This window comes from Catharus ustulatus, chromosome 8, assembly GCF_009819885.2.
Source record: "Catharus ustulatus isolate bCatUst1 chromosome 8, bCatUst1.pri.v2, whole genome shotgun sequence".
Classification (NCBI taxonomy): domain Eukaryota; kingdom Metazoa; phylum Chordata; class Aves; order Passeriformes; family Turdidae; genus Catharus; species Catharus ustulatus.
The window spans coordinates 11,339,830-11,359,229 of record NC_046228.1 but is presented as its reverse complement, the minus strand read 5'-3'; the positions used below and the strand labels follow the sequence as shown (position 1 = coordinate 11,359,229).

The window sequence follows — 19,400 nt, the reverse complement described above, 5'->3', positions numbered from 1 at the left end:
AAATTATTGAAATTAATAATATCCTCTTTATCTCTTTATGTGCAATCACATAAAGGTTGCAAGTTCAGTTTAATCCTTCTGATATCAGTCAGTCAGAGTTTTAGTAGAGAAAAGAAAGGAGAAAAACCCAGACCAACAGCTGATCTCTGGTTTTTAACTTGATACAGAGCAGGATGCTCCCTGAAAGAGACACTGGGAGACAGGAGTGGCTGAAAGAGATTGTGCTTCATGTCACTGAGCTTTCTGCAGTTACTGCTCTTCTGCTGCTGCAGAAGAAAAGGAAATGCCAGGGGCAAAAGATAAAAGAGAATCGAAGGAAATGGTTGTATGTTGCTAATCCTTTCCTCTCATGGTGAGAATGGTTAATCCATTGCAGAATACAGTCAGGATGCTGGACCCACTTGGACTTGCTTGTGAGCATGACTTAACTGGGACTGAGTTGCCTGAACCCTGCTTAGCTTGCACCTGTAGTCAGGACATACAAAGGATAAACAATTCAGTCTGTGCTGAGGTGTGTGTGTGTGTGTAAACCAAATCCAGTGACTCAAGGAATGTTCCTGGCAGGAACTGTGCTAAAGTCAGGGCAGAGCTGTAGCACTGTAGAATTTTGACTTTGGAGTGTGGATTCTCAGTTACTGTTTCTAAAAACCTGTGTGTTCACCTGTGTGAGAATTAATTCTCTTAATAATGATGCTGACTTCATAAGCCTAATCTTGAATTTGGACAAGGAATTTTCTTTTCCTGGATCCTTCAATTAAAAAAGACAAGTGATGCTTTTTTGCTTTATTTTGTATCTACACAGGATTCCTTTTGGGGCAGAGGACTCTATCATATTTTTTTAATCACCTGAAAATCAGAGGAAGTTTGGCTATTGTGGACTTTTAGTGCAGTATGTTACCCTAACTAGAGATAGTGCTAAAGAAATACGCCAAATTAGAATATTCAGATAATATCTGATCTCCTGAAGAGCATGGGGCAGAAACTATTTTCTAATATTTCCTAGAACAAGCTCAGTGCTGTTGGCTGACGTTTACATAATTGGAGCCCTTTTTGACATGGATGGATGCCTGCTTCCATATCCTTCCTCTGTATGTGTTTTACTGGTACACAAACTGGAGCTGTTACTGGCCAAACTGGCATTCCTGTTGGCATAAATGCCACAAAGGCCTGATTCTTTTGTCTTTACACACATCAGTTTCATTAGATACTCGATGGAGTCTGAATTTTAGTTTCTGATTTTCTTCTGCTGGCTATACAGTGATTTGGTTGTGTAGTTGAGTGCAAACATGGCAAGAATTAATTAACTGCCTCAGGCTTTGGACACTGCTCAAACAGCCCTTTCCAGTCATCTTTCTAAATTCATCCGTGGTCCAGCTCTGATGTGACTGCTGCATCTCTGTGGTCAAAACATTGCCTGTTCAAGAGATATTAATATTCAATGTGAGCACATGTGGTTTATCTTCCCAGTCACACTCAGCCATTCATCACAGCAGTGTCACAGGACACATCACTGGGTTGTGAACCCTTCCAGTCTTTACATGGACCTGCCTCTAACTGGCAAATCCAGTTACTCAAATCAAATGCAATGCAAAATCTCGTGTGCTCCAATGATGTAGTTTTCCCATTAAGGATTTAAATTTGGCTATTGCAGACATTTAAGTTTTTCAGTTCTGTTATCTACCTCCTTAGCTAGCAATCAATCCTTGTTTTGTTAAGCCAGAATTTATATAAGATGTAATTTATTTGAAATCCTGATCAAAATGCTGCCTGATATTTAGTTTTCTGTGATCTAGTGAAAAAGCATTGTAGTTATTTCTCAAAGCCTATTTTTTTCTCTGAAGGACCAAATTTGCTCACAGTAGGAGAAAAGGAACTTATGTTTGTTTTGATTGTGAGAGGATGCATTGTGGGTAAGAAAATAATTACATGGAGAATGGTGTTTGTGGTATTGAGTAGAGTTTATATGAAGCAAACCTATGTCTGAAACTCAGCATGGAATTGCATGGAAATTTGGTTGCATTAAAGCTGTGTCATTTCTTAACCAGAAAGACTCAAAAAGTTCATTGTATTGAAAATTTGGCTTCCAAGAAGAGTCCTGTCACTGTCTTTGGGGTTTAACTAATGAGCAGGTTGATTCCTAACTTATCTAAACATTTAGACTTCATTCTGAATATTAGAAAATAGAGATTAGGAGCAATTTAATTTTTAATACAGAAGAGATCTGGTTCACTCCATAAAAACAAATCATGGCATGACCTTGAGTGTAGAGTAACTACCACACCAGAGTCATGTTGACTGATCTGATTTGTGTCTTGTTCTATTTGATGCTAGGAACTCACATGTCACCTGCTTCCTATTAAGCAAAAAAAGCCAGGGGAACGGCCGGCTTTGTTACATGGCAGTCAACGTGAGTGTGTTGACAGCTGAAATTTGGAAGCACCAAATTGTTTGACAAGGTTTGGGAAGAGACAACCTGCTTTTTATTCTCAGGAGCCCAGTCTGGTTTAATAGTAAAGGGAAGACCTTGCCTTGTTAGCCTCCCCTAGCAGTGAGGGTGATTGATATTTGTGTATAATTATTGTGAACAATCCATTCATGTTCCTTACTCTGAGCTGATTTTAATACTTTATTTAGCAAGAGTTTTTCTTCTTTTTTCTCAAAGTTTATACTTTCTTTCTCTCTCTGTCTTCCAGCTGTACAGCTCCATGGACTTTGGAAGAAAATGGCAGCTCATGCACGAGCGGGTCACTCCAAACAGGTTTTACTGGTGAGCTGGGGCCCCTGGCTTGGCTTGCTTTGGGCAGGTCATGGAGGGGAGAAGGGAATCTGACTTGAAGGGATTGTTTGCTTTGCCTGAACATGAAGTATAGCCTTGGTTTTGCTCAACATCAGTGCTATAAATTCAATCTGTAGCACATACCTCGCAGTGCAATAGTCTCTGTACGTCTGTCTGATAAAATGTGGTGTCTTGTACAGAGAAGTACAAGTCTTTTGATAATTGCAAAGCTCCTGCTTCTTTGTAATACACCTGCTTAGAGAACACAGAGGAGCTGCCCAGTACTTCAGTGACAAACCTGTGACCACTAGACTTGCTATTTTTCAGCCCTTCAGAGAGTTACTTTGGCCTAGAACACAGTATTTGTGCAGAGCCAGCCACTCTGACCAGTCTTCTTATGCAATCTTGGTGAGAAGGGATGATTCACTCTGCCTTAAATCACTCTGAGGAGCCAGTTTCATTATAGTGACTAGTGAGAGCCCAAGATCTGCAGTTTGCTAAAAATCTGCTTTGTGATTCAGTTCCTTCTCATTTCCCAAGTGTCAGCCTCTCCAACTGGAAGAGTGTCTTAAAATCCGATGATGAAACAAATTTAGTTCCTATCTCCAGGCTCAGCCATCTCAGATACCTCTTTTCCAAACTTCTCTGCACTATGAGAAGGCTCAAAAATTGGCTTTTAGAGAGAAAAAGAAAAGTGTAGTTCTTCTATAGTTGAATTTAGGATTTGGGGCTTGAATCAGATGCTTAACGCTGTACTTTATGCCGGATGATGGGGTGTGTGTGAATGTGCAGAAGTGTTGATTTACAGAGTCTGTGCACAGCTAAAAGAAGTGCCTGGTCCTTAAGACCAAAGAAGATTGTAATATTAAGGAACTGGAGGGTCACATTTTGCCCTTGGAATGCAGGCCCAAAATATCTATAGATTGTATTTGCAGTGTTTCCATACCTTGCAGTGGAGGTAGACACCTCATTTTAAATTATCTACATCCTTCTGCAAATCTCTCTAAACATCTTTAGACTCCAATATTTAATACATGGCTTTTTGGTACCTAGAGATTTCCCTTAGTGTGCCTGAGGAATTTAGACAGTGTGAGAAGGTTCTGAACACTGAGGAAAGGAAGTTTTAAGGCTCCTAAGTCACACAGACCTGCAAAATATATTAAAGATCTAGAACCTCATCTGTTCCACAATTCCATAATTGTAGAAAAAGAAGCTGTTTTTTTCTCCTGATTCTGGTGGTAGATGGATGATTGACCTAATTATCAAAAATCCTTTGATCTCACTTCATGCTGGGTGCACACGACAGAGGTGAGTGTAGATCCTCTCCAGGTGTATCCTGTAGAGCAGAATATCTGGTCCTTGAAGTAATTTTACCCTATCCTTCAAATAACACAAATGAGCTTAGGGGAGAGGCTTTCTTGGAGGATAAAATGCAAGGGCTAAGCTGTCTTGGGAACAAAGCAGAACCTCTTTTTAAAGGACAGGTTGTGATGTTGTGCCTTATTTTCTGCTTTCATATAATAATGGTTAATGGAAGTTGTGTTTGTCCATTTGACACTCAAATGTGTATTGTTTTCCTCAGTCTGCCTCATTTTGCATTGCCTTTTGGCTGCACAGTTTGAACACTGTTTCTTAGCAGTGCGTTATGTAACATCTCTGTTTCAGGTGCCTTTTTCTCTTAGAAAATGTACAAGTGTTTTATAGTTAAAACTCATAAGACATAAAAATCTTTATTCCACTTGGAAACAGCAGAGTCCCATGGAAAATAAGCTTCCCAAGAGAGTGAATTTGGTTTTTCCCAGACTGGGAGGGATTTGAAACAATCCATACTGCAGGGACCTGAGGTATTGAAATTGTGGCTCTTAGCTCTTCTTAGCTGATGTATTTCCATTTTTCCTTTATTTCCTTTTAAAGCTGCAAACTGTGATGGCTTGTAAGATCTGTACAGAAAAAAAAAAGGCAAAAAAGAACATTTCAGCCTCAGAAATTTGTAGATTTCTTTTTATTGAGCTATGAAAGAGAGAAATGTGGGTATAGCTGTAAGTTTCAGAGGGATGTAGGCCACTGCTCTGTAAAGCTCATAGAATCATAGAATAGTATAGCTTGGAAAGGACTCTGAAGATCATCTAATTCCAGTTTCCCTGACAGGGCCAAGGGCACCTTCCACTAGACCAGGTTCCTCAAAGCTCCATCCAGCCTGGCCTTGAGCACTTCCCAGAATGGGGCATCTGCAGCTTCTCTGGGCAACCTGTTCAATTGTCTCATCAGCCTCACAATAAAGAACTTCTTCCCATTACCTATTCTAAACCTACCATCTTTAAACTGAAAGCCAGTACTCGTGTCCTATCACTACATGTTCTTGTAGAAACTCCCTCTCTTTAGCTACAGAAAGGTGCTGTAAGTTCTGCTGGGGCCACGAGGTCCACGCAGACCCAGCTCTCAAGTCTGTCATTCTCCCTCTGGAAGGCATCCCTTCCCTCAGGTGTGTCAGCTGCAGCTCTCAGCTTGCCTGTGGCAAGTCTGCCTTTCCACATCACCAGCCTATCACTGTCCATGTCATCAGTCTGTCAAATACTACATTACTGAACCTCTGAATTAAAACTTCCATGAAAGTCGAAATAGTAATGATAGGGAGATGCCGAAATTAGGTAAGCTGTTCTTTTGTGCTGCTCTGCATTGTTCATCAGCAGAGGCTCAGGTAAGCATCCTTCATGAAATGGGATGGTCTCCATCTGATTGGAACGTAGCTTTATCTGGGGCAGGCTTTGCTGAATGTGTTTGCCTTCAAAACATGACTGACATCTCTCAGGCTGCTTTGAATGGGCTTGTGCAGGCTATAAACTTCACCCAGTTCATGTGATCAGTCAACCTGACAAGGAGAGGTCTTATTTTTCTCTCTGAGATCTTTCTGAATAATTATACCTTCCCTGAGAAACTTCACACAAAGAGACCTTAAAAATCAGGATTGCCTCAGAGCTTGTGAGACTGGGATGTGAATTGGTGTAGCTGTGGCAGGCAGTGTCTGTGATGGCTCTCCTCTGGTCAAAAAAAAAGCCCTAAGCTCCAATCCTGACTCGTGGCATTGTATCCTGCTCTTGCTTTCAGCTTCTTTCCTTAGTCATAGATTTTGGTGCTACTCACTGGTTTGTAGTTTTGTGTTCTCATTCCATATGGATGTCACATGTCCAACTGTTCATGGGACATCTCTCATCAGTTCCTGAGCCCACTCAAAGTTTGTGCATGAGCTGAGATTCACCCTTGGGCCACTCATAGTTATAAAAAAACCCTAGGATTTGAGTTCTCTACTTTGGTAGTAGTGATTCATTTGTTAAATACACCCACTGATGACAGTGGCAGAGCTTGAACAGAATGTGTTACTTGATGTGTGTTCAGGCATCCAGATTTGGCTCCCACGTGCCTTGGCCTCAGATTTTAATAACTTAGGATCCTGTAAGACTGGAAATAGGGAGTTACACTAATGTGATACAGAAATTCCAAGATCACTCAAGATGACTGGAACCAGCATGGGTGCAAAGTTTTTTTAAAAACCCACTCAATGTTCTTTTCTTTCAGAACACATTTCTGCAGCTCCCCGTGGGCCCTGTTCATTTTGAATTACTGTAACTTAGACACCTGTGCTGCCATGTGGAGGATATAAAAAAATAAAGGCCGTATTTTGTACCATAGAAACGTTGGGGAAGTTTCCTCCCCTGTAAAACACGTGGTGTGTTCTGCTGACTAAATACTGTTGCTCTTCTCATAAAATTTTGTAGGACTCAAATTACCCTTAAGTATTTATTGCTACCTCTGCCTTTTCCTGTGACAGCACAATGGGACTGAGCAGGTGGGAGGGAATTTGGTTACTGGAGCATTCACCAAGCTCTTTGATGGACCCCAGCTTTCCCTGTCACCTTGGGTGACTCCTCCTTGTTACCCTGTAGGTGAGACTGGGATAGGAGAGCACCTCGATGACTGTAGTGGGTGAAGGAGACAAATATAGTCATATGAAGTGCTGCAGCAGTGGATTAAGAGCACTAGAGAGTACAAGAGAATGAAAAGGTGCTTCAGTGGCATTTGAAATCCTTTCATCATCTTTTGGCTTAATTCTTTAAAACAGAGTTTCTCAAGGACGCCTGTGTTTTCTGTCCAATCAGCTGAACAGCTGTGAATATCCCCCTTCCATCTGAATTTGGAGTCCCTGCCTGTGTTTGCTGAGTAGACACAAGGATCACCATCCTGAGCAGAGGACAGCTCTCTATTCCTTTGGACACTGAAAGCCTTTCTTAGGGTCTCCCCAGGTTTTCTTTTTTGGAGAACACATTCCTGTTTCACTGAGGAATATGAAGTGGTGGATGTGGAGCCATTTTCTTTGGTGGTTTTTTTTTTTATTTGGTATTTAATTTGTTTGTTTGTTTGTTTGATTTGGTGTAGGTATTTTTGTTTTTGTGGGGGGTTTTTTGCTTGTTACAACTAGACAGTTCCCTTAATTTTTTTTTTTTTGTGATTTCGATAGCAACAGATGATAAAATGTATCCACCAGTGTATTTCTTTTAATTTGCAGCCTGAATTTCAAGATGACTGTAGTGCAGGGTGGTTTGGGTATCTGAGAGTAGTGTGGCAGAAGTTAAGGGGTTTACCTCAGTGTTTCTAAAGGTTATTATCTGGGTTTGTTTCTGCCTTCACACGGATGTTTGTGTCTGTTTTTGTTTCTTCATCATTGTGACAGCTCTGATATTTCTGAATTCCATTGCCAGTCCTGGTCCATGCAGACTGTTTCAGCAGCAGTTCCAGGAGTGACCTTTGGATAGAGCTGACATTAACTTTACTTGCCTAGTTTGTCAGCAAAGAGATGGTTAGTCAAATATGTGCCTGCCTCTCCTGTAAATCCCACTAATCATTAACTACCAGATGGTGTCATTGCACAATGCTGGGGAAACATCGCCTGATTTTTTACAGCCAAGTTTAGTGTTAGGAAAACATAGTCATGTAAATGTCAAATTGACTCTTAAATAATCCTACATCGGAGTTTTTCAGAGTTAAAACCATACCGTACATGGAGCTGTGGATAAAGGGAATGACTCCAGTTTGGCATCTGTGGATGACACCTACGAGCATCACCAAGGCGTGCACCCAGAGCCTGTTACTGGAGCCTCCCTGGCTAATGACTCACTTGGCTCTGGTGAGCGACTTGCTACCCATGCCCCGTGGGCAAGAACACCCCGGGAAGGTTTTCCTTCTGGAGAGTAAAGCTACCATAAATCTGGAATGTGTTACTCAAGCCATCATGACCATGAACTGTACTAAGCTGAGGACAACATTTCCAAACTCTAGCCTCAAGCTCTGTAATAAGAGTTCAGGGGGATGAGACTTTCTCATAAATTCTTGGCGTGTACTGAAAGATTTCTTTGCGAGGTCACTTTAATTAATTAAAGACCATAACACCATGGTGATAATAGGCCTAATTTTATTTTCCTTTTCACTTAAAAAAGGGCAAAATAAAACTGTAAGGTTAGGTCTTTTATTTCATTTTGTGTGCCTACAATTAATGCATTGGCACTATAGATATTTAGTGTTTCCAAATGTTGGGTTGTGGGTGACTAACTTGTGATTACACAGTAACTCAGTGACAGAGATATAAATGGAACCTGGATATAGAGGTGGATGCTTTTTATTGGCTGAAACAGTATTTATTTTTGTTGAAAACATTTCAAGTCAATAAAGATATTTTAGAATTCATGGCAACATTATCAAAATGTTTCTCTCAAAAATTAAAGGAAGGAATGTTGTGAAATGTTTGACAGTTTTTGATTGTCTTTTTGAGTAATCTTAAAATTTGAATAAAACATTATTTTGCAATATATGATTAATAAAAAAAAAGGTTAAAGCAGGGAAAGAGTGCAATCTGAAACAAAGTGTGTGCTATTTTTTTCCTAAACATAATTCTATCTTGGTTTTGAACTACAGATTGGTAAGTGCTCTTCCAGGGACACTGTGATGGATTTTATGGATAGCTAAGAGAATAAAAACCTAAATGACTCTAAGAACAGGAAAATCCCTCATTTTCTGTCTCTGGGAAACACTGCAGGACTGTTTTATGGAGACTGCAGAGACCCCACGAGTTCCATTAGTGCCTGTGGTCAGTGTAATGTTCAGACTGCTGTTCCTCTTCCTGAGCACAGTCCATGTTCTTTTTGGAACAAATTTATGAGAGATTGACAGAAATAGTTGGATATGGGAAAGCATCTTTGTAGAATGTGAAAAAAACCCATAGTACAATACTGGAGAGGTATTACAGACTATTTTCTGGTTTTCCTGGGACTAAAACCAAAGATACTTGGGACTTTGGTGTATGTTTATGCTGACTGATCACTTTATCTTACAAGGGAAATTTGTTAGAACTAATCTCTTGTACTATGAATGTAAGCTCTAAGTCATAGCTGATGGATGCTTTAGTATTGTGTGGTGCTCCTCTCCTCACTGCCTCCTTTCCTAGGAAAATAATGTTTGACTTTTCTACAAAGTCCTGTGGATTTCATGCTAATCAGGCTGCCGAGGCACAGAGATCTTTCAATGAGAAAAAAAAAGAAAAACATACTAAAAACATTCTGGCTAGAAGGATTGTGTGTGATCATGTGATTATGAAGGGAAATAATTTTAAAAACTTTAAATTCTCCTTTAAAACCCATGAACTACAGAATAAGTGAACCCTGAGTAAAGTGCTGCATGATAAAGTGTCACATTACATATACACTTCTGTAATTCTGTCTGCTATCACAGCAAGAATGAGTTCTTCCAATGCAGGGTATGTCCTCTTGAAGGGCAGTTTTGGAATAAGTTGTCTTTGAGGGACTTCTGTTTCTAACCACCTGCTTTTTCTCTCTAACCTCTTTTTGCTTGATGAACACAATGTATCTTGCAGAAGGAAGGATTATCCCTCTCCACTAATGTAATTATGGATGTCCTTACATAAATACTATTGAGCTTTCAGAATTTGTGATTTGTTGTGATTTTAGTACAATTTGTGATATCTGCCACACTTATGTCTTTAATGTTCTGTGACTGGCAGTTATTTTTTTTTTCCTTAAGACCTTAAAAAAGTAAGGGCTGTAATACTTCTGCTCATTTGGTTTAAATCTAATGCCTACCACTGTATGTCACCCATCACACTGCAGTTAGTGCTTTCAGCCATCAAAAAGCCTTTGGCTTTGGTCTCCCATCTATCAGGTTTCTTTATCTCCCAGGGACCAGACTCTTCTCTTACCTCTCCCATTGCTAATCTTGGATAATTTTATATCCCCCACCTCTCACCCAGTCTCTTTGACCGAGTGTCTGAGACTGAAGCAGACTAGATAAACCACTAGAAAGGAAGACCAGGAATGCTTTAAGGAAGAGTTTGTTGAATTTTTCTCCCCCATTGGTATTGATCCCTGGAGTGGGTCCCAGTGCTGTGCCTGTCTGAAGAACGCATGGTAGGAGGATCTGTGCTCTTCTCAGGCAAGAAGGTAACAAAAAAGATCAAAACCCATCAAAACAAATAAATCCAAACCCCAACACTGTGTTTCAAAGGCCATTGTTGGAAGCTGAAATGCTGTGCTGCTGACTCATGTAGTCTGCCTGGCCTGACTTCATCCTGGCTCTCCTGATGCACGTGAACTCAGACACAAATTAATTCCAGCCTGTCAGGAACAGTCCCAGAGTAATTCTTTGTGATACTTTGTAGGAAGCATTGATGAAAGCCAGCCCTCTAATTAATATATTGAATAATGCATCCCTCTGAGGCATATGGGGATCTCCCATATTGTCATAGCTTGGCAAAGCTAATCAAAAGTCAGGCTGCCAGGCTGGAAGTAGCATCATATTTTGTGCATTCTGGCTAACAAGGAAGAGTTTCCCACTTTTTATTTATTTATTTTTTAATGGGGAATTTGGGTTAGGTATTGGCCTTTTTTCTGTATCATACAAATCTCTCAATTTCTGGAAAAATGGGTGAATTCTCAGTGTGAGAAAAAATCCCTCTTGTTTTCAGATGATAGAAAGATAACATTTGGGAATTCTTTTAAAATCACTACTGTTCTACAAAGTTTAGGAATGAACTTTTCACATATTCTGACCCAATTGATTGTGAGAAATGCACTTTTCAGCTCTTGTTTCTTTACAGCAACTGGGGCTGGAAGCATCCTTGCTTTGGAGGAAGTTGCGATCTAATAGATTAGATAAGTTGCAATTTATTAGATTGCAATGTAACAGAGGATTTATCCTGAGCAAGTACATCAGCACTGCCAGGGACCATTTTTACTTGAAGCTAGATACCTCAAAATTATTCAGAAAGATTTTCTCAAAAAAGAATCGGGAAGGACCCAGGTAAATTCCAGTTCATTTCCCTGAACTGACTTCAGCTGCTGAACCTTTGGAAATTTGCCTGGCATTAAGCTGAACAAAACCAGTTGTTTTATTTAACAGAAGAAGTTGAGCCCATGCTGTGTAGAAAGAACAGTCTTATCATGGCAAAACAGACAAGATGTTTCTGCATTAATTTAAATGTGAACCATTTGTGTTGCTCAATAACATCCATTAAAGATAAGGAGGTCCGTTTTTATGCCTTCTGCTTGTTGTAAATTAACAAACTCTCTTAAAATGGCAATTCATCAGCAGTTATATGAGGCAGAATTCATTCTCGGCAAGAGAAGAAAATGAAACTCCCATCCTTTCATTCCCTGGCATTCCCCTGAGTCTCCTCTGTAGAATGAGATGAGTTTAATTTTGCTATTGTTAAACACAGTGAGCATGAAGCTACATCAGAATGTAAGAACAGGAAGGAGCCTCTTATTAGCTGCACTACAGGTTCTTTTAAATAATGTTGATTCAGTAACTTGTGTCTTCCTGATCATATAGAGAACAGGGATGAAAAGCCAGTGAGTGATGCTGTTTCACTTGTATATTTGTAGTGAGTTAATTGGAATAGGACATAGCAGTGGTTATCATAGCTCTGTAATTATCTTGCAACATAATTGTTCTTCATTGGGCAGAAGGCAGTAAAAATGGGATGTAGAAACATTTCTGTGTTTAATGGAATATCTGGATTTCTGTAGCTGAGTTTGAGAGAGAAACATACTCACCTGTGTTTGCCAGCAAGTACTTAGGAAATAATAAATTATACCTGTAGACTTCAGAGCTGATTTCAGTAGATCTGGGTTTTCTCATTATGGAGAAAATCTTACTTTTTATTAAAAAAAAAAAAAAAGAAAACCAAGCCAAAAACTCCGTCAGGTTTTTGGCCAAAGGGTACAGGCAGATTCTTGGGTTTTGCTCACAGTGTTTTTGGTTTTCAGGTTTTGATTGAAAATCTTTGAGTGAAGGAGACATGTTCCATTACAATATTGATTTTAGGGGCAATCTGTAATAGCGACTCCCTAAAGCCATTTCTAGATCTGCAGTAGTTTCTCCAGAATTATTTTCTTTTTTTTTTCTTTCTACAAATCATTAGATTTGAACAGTGTGCTGGCACTTTGGAATTTGCCTTGAGGCTAGAAACCAGCAGAGTATTACTTTTCATTTGGCCTTGTACTTCTCTTTCCTTTTATTGCTCCTCTGTAACAATGGATTAAGAACCCAACAAGAGAAGCTCTTGATTTACCTGCAGCTTGACCATGCACCTTTGCTTCTTGACATGACTCCCACTGCAGCATTCTGCCCTGAGCATTCTCACTCGATCAGGGCAATGCTTTGGGGATGAGGATGCTTTGGGATGCTGCTGTTGTGAAGAGCTGGGAGTGTGTCTGCTGCTCAGCCCCCTGGGCAGCCTTGTCTCCTTATTGTTTGTTCACCTGCCTACCTCAGGGCAAAGGACCCACAAAATATCTGTGTTTTCTCTGGTCTCTCCTGCTACAGTGCTGCTCTTTCACTGACAGAGACCTGCCTGTGACTGTGTCTGTTTTATTCATCTCTCCATTCTGCTGGGAGGATGCTTCTGTCTTGAATGCAAACCTGTCTTGTCATGAGACACTTGGTGATCTGCTGACCTCATGTCACTGTTGCTTTTACAAATCATAGGCACACACACTTGCTGTTTCTACAGACAGAGCCTGTCTTTAGATATCTGTCTGCTGCCAGAATCCCTTTTGTTTCCTGCTTCTTTGTCTTTTCCTCTGTGGTGTTGGGACAAATGAATATCTCACTCTCAGCAGCTAATTGAGTGTGCTTTTTTGGGGGGAAGGAGACATGTTGATGCATTTATACTTGCTGGTCCAGAACAGAGTACTTTATTTTACTCTGTATTTCTCCTCCTTACCTTTCTTCTTCATTCCTTTCTTTCCTCTTCCTTTTCTGGCTGATGGCTAAAAGTCAAATAATGAAATGAGCCATTTGTTCTCTTCGGGTTAGTGTCTGAAATGCAGAGAAACAACTGTCACAAAAGGTTTGTGACACAAATCTATTTTTTCATATTGTTTTTCCCCAAAACGCATGAAATGAACCACAAATTCATTTCCAGAATGTTAGATGTTATCCCAGGGTGATTCTTCACAATATCCTATAACAGGGAATGTAGACACTCATTCTTCCTTAATTAATACAATGTACAATGCTCATAGGCATGTGGGGCTCATCAGCAAATCCTATACATACTGTCTGTGCCAAGTTTCATACTGGCATCCCCTCTTTGGACAATTTAAGCTTTATTTTTATCCATCTACTGCTGCATTCATTTATTAAATGATGCTCTTGCTCTGAAGCTTTTCAGAGGCACTTTATTCTGCCTAGGCCCCTGTTAATAACTGAATCACTGAGCCTTAGCATTTTGGGCATGTCATATTTACAATTGGAAAATATTTGTACAAATGAGGGCAATTAAACACACAGTGAACTGATAATCCCTATTTTGATGTAAAACATTTCTTGAATGGGTCATGTTTAAGATACTTCTGCTAGAAAACAAACTCAGAGGAATATGACAAACATTTCCTTTGAGGGAAAGGTGTAACTCCAGTGAAATCTTTGCTTACAGGACTGCCTGGCTGAGCTGAGGAATCTTTGAGCATGTACTTTGCTTTTTTAAAGTGATCTGAAACAGGGCTGATTCATGTTTAATGAAAAAGCAAAGCAATGATCTATAGCAATTCCCCATGTACATGACTTTCAAAGAAGGGTAGCCAAGCATTGGGAAAACATTAATTAACTGGGCTTCATAATATAGCTGGCACTAAACTAATTTTAAGCAAATGCAAAAATCTAAAAATATACTTCTATTCTTGTTTCCTAAAGGAGCTTGAAATTAAGAATAGCAGAAGTGAAAATGCCCTGCAAAAAAGTGTCCCTTGCAGAGGAAGGCAAAACAGAACCAAACCCTTGTGTTGGAAAGTGCTTAAAACCATAGCACTTGTAGACCTCTAAACCCCAGGAGAATCCCCTCTCTCTTCTCTAGAAATGCCCCTCCAAAGCAGCACTGTTGGTGTTGGGAGTGATGGTGTGTTGTGCACTCAGGCTTTGGGAGGTCTTCAGGACAGTAACATCTTAAACTTGATGAGCTGATTCTTCATTATTTCCACCATATCCTGATGCTGGTTCTGCCAGGACTTGGCAAAAATAAAGGCTTCTCATTCAGTTAGGATGAGGGATAAACCCTCAGGACTGCCTTTGCATAGCCTGGATCAGCTGTACCCCATGAGTCAGGAGCAGCAGCTGCCTGGGAGCAGCACATTTCCCTGCTGAGCACCAGCACTGGGGCTGCACCTGGGAGCAGCCAGCAGCCAGGGCTGGCCTGGCAGAGCTGACACACTCTCTGCATGAGCCTCAGTCCCCATAAGGACTTATTTCCAGGGCACCACTGGGAAATTCGGATGCCACCTGGAGCACATGCCCTGCCTGTGTTGCTGGCCCTTTCAAACTGTGACCAGGCTGTGAAAAAGGATCTTTGGCCTTCTACACACAAAATGTTTCAAGTATATTTCACAAGATGTGGTTATATTTGTTGGGGTTTATGGTATATGTTTGGAAAAAAATGCCAGAGGACTTTAAAGGACTAAGACCTATTAAGTGGATGAGAACTAGACACAAACTTATTTGTGCATAGGTTTTGATGTTAGGATAAAGGGAAAAGAAAAAAATATTAAGCAACAGTAGTCTTTCTGGAGCTAAATATACTTTAAAGGCATCCCCTGTTAATTTCTGTAATATAAAGAGTCACCTTCCTTTATGTACTGAGAAGAGAAAGAAATGTTTCTCTGTGCAGCAGAGCCTGCTGCCTTGAATGGATTCTCTGGTGATGGCTGGCATGGTTGAGCCTAAATGTCAGTTTTCCCCTCAAGGAGAGGAGTGATTTGGACCTCTTTCCTCTTCTTGGTCTGGTTTGTGCTTGAAAGAACTGCGTGTAGCAACTTTGTGGTTCAGGGGCCTGTGATCCACTGAGTTTCCTGGGAAGGTACAGATTTAGACATTTGGTATTAGTGGGGAGGCAGATGCATGTATGCACATATGGAAGCACATGCAGATGCCATGAACACCTGAAGTTTTGCTTGCTTTGAGATATCATGCAGAAAACCTCCTTAAAATTCATTGGGATCATTTTAAAAAGGATTGGTTTGCTGAAAAGAAATTAGCTGAGAATAAACACTTGGCAATTTTTTCCCCTTATCTTGCAAGCTAAGCCTCAAAACAATTACTTCTGCCGATGTCCAGAACTACAGCATAACAGAAATTAGCACTGAAAAGATGTAGAAAGCTCCAGGGAGCTAGCTAAGACAGTTCCTTACAGTATCTTGCTGCCCAGCTTTTTTCCCAAGCTTCATTTGAAATATGCTGTGCGAGGAGGTTTTGCCCATAACTCTTCAGAGACCTCATCACATCCAGCAGTGTCTCCCTCTGTTCAGCCACAGAGAATGATACTGTATTTATGTCTTTAATAAACACATTCTTTGCCCCAACAATTCAACATTTGTATAGTTCATAACTATGGTAGTTTATGGTGAGGTGGCTGGCCCAGGGCTGTGTGCAGGTTGGGTGCATGTGGGCTGTTACATGCCCAGAGTTAATGTCTGGCAGGGCTGATTTCAGACCAATTAATACATGAATCACCTTGACCACCTGAAGCCAAATGCAGTTATTGATACCTAGAGAAATGTTATGCAATATCAGATAGAGGAGAAGCCTGTTGGAAAGGCATGTGTCATTTAGCAAGGGTGCCATGTGGAAAACTCCGGGTCAGTTGAGTGGGGATTGAATGAATTAATTCCTGCTTCCATATATCCACACAGGCATGGCCCTTGCATTGCCTGGATGAGTTAGAAACATGCACTGCTTGGTATCACACAAAAGTGTTTATTCATTTCTGGAGCAGGACAGAATTAAAATTAGAGCAGACGAATTGGCAACATCCACTAATTTAACTGCAGTTGCCTGCAGCAAGAGGATGAGCTTTTCCCTCTTTACATATTATTGCACAATATATGTGCCTTGTTCCTTGCTGTTTCTGCCCTTGTTTACTGCACCACATCGTGCCAGGTAGTATCCATCTGTTTCCTCTTTACTTGGACACTGGCAGTTGCCTCCAGTCTAACACCTTAACCTGCAAATCTTGAGTTTTCGAGTCAGCATCTTGGCAGTCTCAGTTTGTTGTAAAAGTTTTGATTTTGTCTGTAAATCCCAAACACAAATGGTGCTCATAGTCATTGATACTCACTCAAACCTCCCAAACTCTTGGGTCCAGGTGCTAGAGGAATAGGACATTTCTTACTCTCAATTGATGGTTTAGGGAGCAAGGATCAACAGACAGTTGGAATTGCTCAGCTGTTTTCATTTAAGATGTTGGAGGAGCCAGATCTCAATGCTCCTTTTCAAATGCCTGGTGTCTGGAAAATAGGTAGAAAAAAATGGAAAATTTGTTTATTCCATGGAAAGGCATTAGATTTGGTAGAAAAAGTGAGCTGGGGTGTGCAGTAGGCAAGTAACGTGAAGATGTTTGTTTTTCTTTTGTCCTTTCTTTGAATGTGTTGGCATTTTTTTAGTTTGAAGTGTACAGCACCTTATAGGGAAACTCTTTAGGAATAGTTAAAGTGCAGAATATTGTGTTTTCCTTGCCCTTCTTGCTTGCTGTCCCTCCCAGAGATGAAATATTAGCAGGGTGGCCTAGTAAATGTGCATCCATGCACAATGCTCTTCCCTCAGGATAGAGATAAGGATCTTGCCAGGATCACCTCCATCCCTCAACTTTCAAGAGCACACAGTTCTCTTCTGAAAAGAAGGGAGGAAAGATCTTGTGAAAATCAAGAGCTGCCATGAAAACAGAAAGGAAAAGCAGCAGCAGGAGACAAAAAAAAAGTAACAATGATTCCTTTTAATGGAATTCAGAGGTAGTTTGAATTCTTAATTGGAAAATTATCCTGTGCCTGCTGCAATTCTGGCTGCAGGCTCCACACTTTGAAAACTGCTTTTGCAGCAGTTGGGGAACGTGTCAGCAGGAAAAGCTGACCTTTCCTGTCACTACTGCATCCTCTCAGCATTTTCTCCTGCGAGGGGTGATTAATGAATAGGGATGGTGGAGGATGTTGATTTAGCTCAGTTCCTCACAGTGAGGGTGCCTGTTTTTACTCCCTGTGGCCATCCAAGACAGCAGCACACACGGGTACATTTTGTGAACCTTGGTTTAAATTTTGCTATCTAGAGTTTGTATGCACAGAACTGTGTGAGTCTGGGTCAGGACCTCAGGCTCCTGAGTGTTAAATACTCTTGTCTTTGTAAGCCTCTGGACAGGGTTACTGGCTAGAGCACCATGAAAGCCTTTCCCAGCCATCCCACTCTGTGGGCTACACTTGGTTGAGCAAGTCAGGGGATCTGACATCTCTCCTCAACATGCTTTAGTTGCTTAAATAATGTTGAGCTGTGCATCCTCCAAATGTTCTTCAGAGAGACAATGTGTAAGAAGATACAAGGTTGTGAAAGTGTCTCTCCTTGTTTTGTTGCTGCTGCTGTATTGCCAGACCTCAGAGGTTGTTGTAGTGAGTTCTCAAGGGTAGAGAATTACAACAGGATAAAGGGATAAAGGAATGGCTTTAGAGTCTGTGCGTGTGGTTTTGTGGTTTTTGTACTTCAGGATCTACAATTACATCTTGCTCTTTCCACTGCTGCAAAAGCTCCTCCAGACAAATGACTAGAGACCATTTACTAAAAATACCTGAAATCAAGAGTCAGAGCAATGCAAAACAAAGCTCTGTTCCATGCCAGTGGGAACAGATGTAAGGTGAGGCATGAAGAAACAGCATTGATTGGGGATCTGTTTTGCCATCAGTCATTGGTATAAGAGAGCAGCTTGGTTTGACTGAAGGAAGGACGACCAATGCATCACTTTTCAGGCTTGTTACCTGCCTGCAGATAGAACAGCCTGTCTTGCTTTTGGGTTGCAGAACACTTTGGGAGCTTTTCAACTTGCAGGGCATCATTCAGTGAACAGAGGAGTACTAGGGGTGTGCTGTGTGCTAGTCCTTTTTTGTCATCATTGTTATTCTGAAGAGAACCATTAGGCTTGTCAAAACTAATTAAGAGAACAAGTAGATGGCACTGGAAAGGAACTTCAAGCTTGAATGACATGTTTCAGGAGATCCCTCTCATTCCCTGGTGCACACTTGAAAGGCATTATGAGTAGATCCACAGAGCTTGTATATGCAAATGCACAACCATAATGAGTACTCTGGATTTTGTTAGGATATGCTTAGTTTCTTCTAATTGCAGTCCCTTTCAAAATGAATAGTACTGTGTCATCTCTTATTGCCTGAGCCAGGAACAGTTTTGCCCCATTGCTGCAGGGGAGATACAGTGCCCTCTCCATGGGGATGGGCCCAGGTGTAGCCATCTGACATTGTGGTGGCAGGATGCAACAAATGACTCAGTAGGAGTCTGGTGCCGGGCTTTCTGAAGGATGGATGCCAGGAGAGGCTGAATTTAAGGCTGACTTTAAGTAAGAATCCTGTTGGTAAGGGCTGCAGGGCGAGTCCCTAAAGTGTTCGCAACCTTTACCTCAAAGTGCTGGAATTACCACTCTGTTTCATTGAGCTGTGATGAGTAGATATGATGGTAGGCATGTACCTCTGTCTCTATTTGCATGTCATAGACAAGGTGATGCTTACTGAATGACTGAAATTACAGCAGTTAGTGCTACTCACTGAAGGAAATGAACACTTCTGCTATGGACTGCAAAGATTGCTGTCTGTATACACTGAGGACTAATACTGCAGCACACCATAATATTTTTCACTGATATTTAAAGGAATTTCTGTGTATCCTACTGTCACTTTTAACTGTGTCCATATACTGGGGAGATTTCATCCCAAAAACTGCATGATCACAGGAACTCAGGCTCGCTCTGGCATCCTTACCAGTAACAGAGAGCACTTTCTTCCTTGTGGGATCAGCCTGAAACTGATGGTAGCGATTAAGGAGCAGACTGTTCCTCGCTGTGAGTGGAATGATGAAAGCCCTGCCTGTGCTGCTTTGTTTTGTTGTGTTGGTATCTTTTGGCCACAATTCAGAGTGCTGTGAATGGACTCACTATCGATGTGGTGCTCTCATTAACAAGCAGTGCCAGTTTCAGTTACCTACACAGTGGGTCATAATGTGGTTGTTTTGACATTTGCAGTTC

The 19,400-nt window shown here is 40.9% G+C and overlaps 1 protein-coding gene across 1 annotated transcript in view; it reads left to right on the top strand.

Annotated features, from left to right (window-relative positions):
* The window catches only part of SORCS3 (sortilin related VPS10 domain containing receptor 3), a 275,461-nt gene that overhangs the window by 173,058 nt on the left and 83,003 nt on the right, over nt 1-19,400 (top strand). Inside the window, exon 5 of the mRNA XM_033065516.2 lies at nt 2,694-2,767. Coding sequence (XP_032921407.1) covers nt 2,694-2,767 — 74 coding nt within the window. The remainder of the gene's footprint in view (nt 1-2,693; nt 2,768-19,400) is intronic.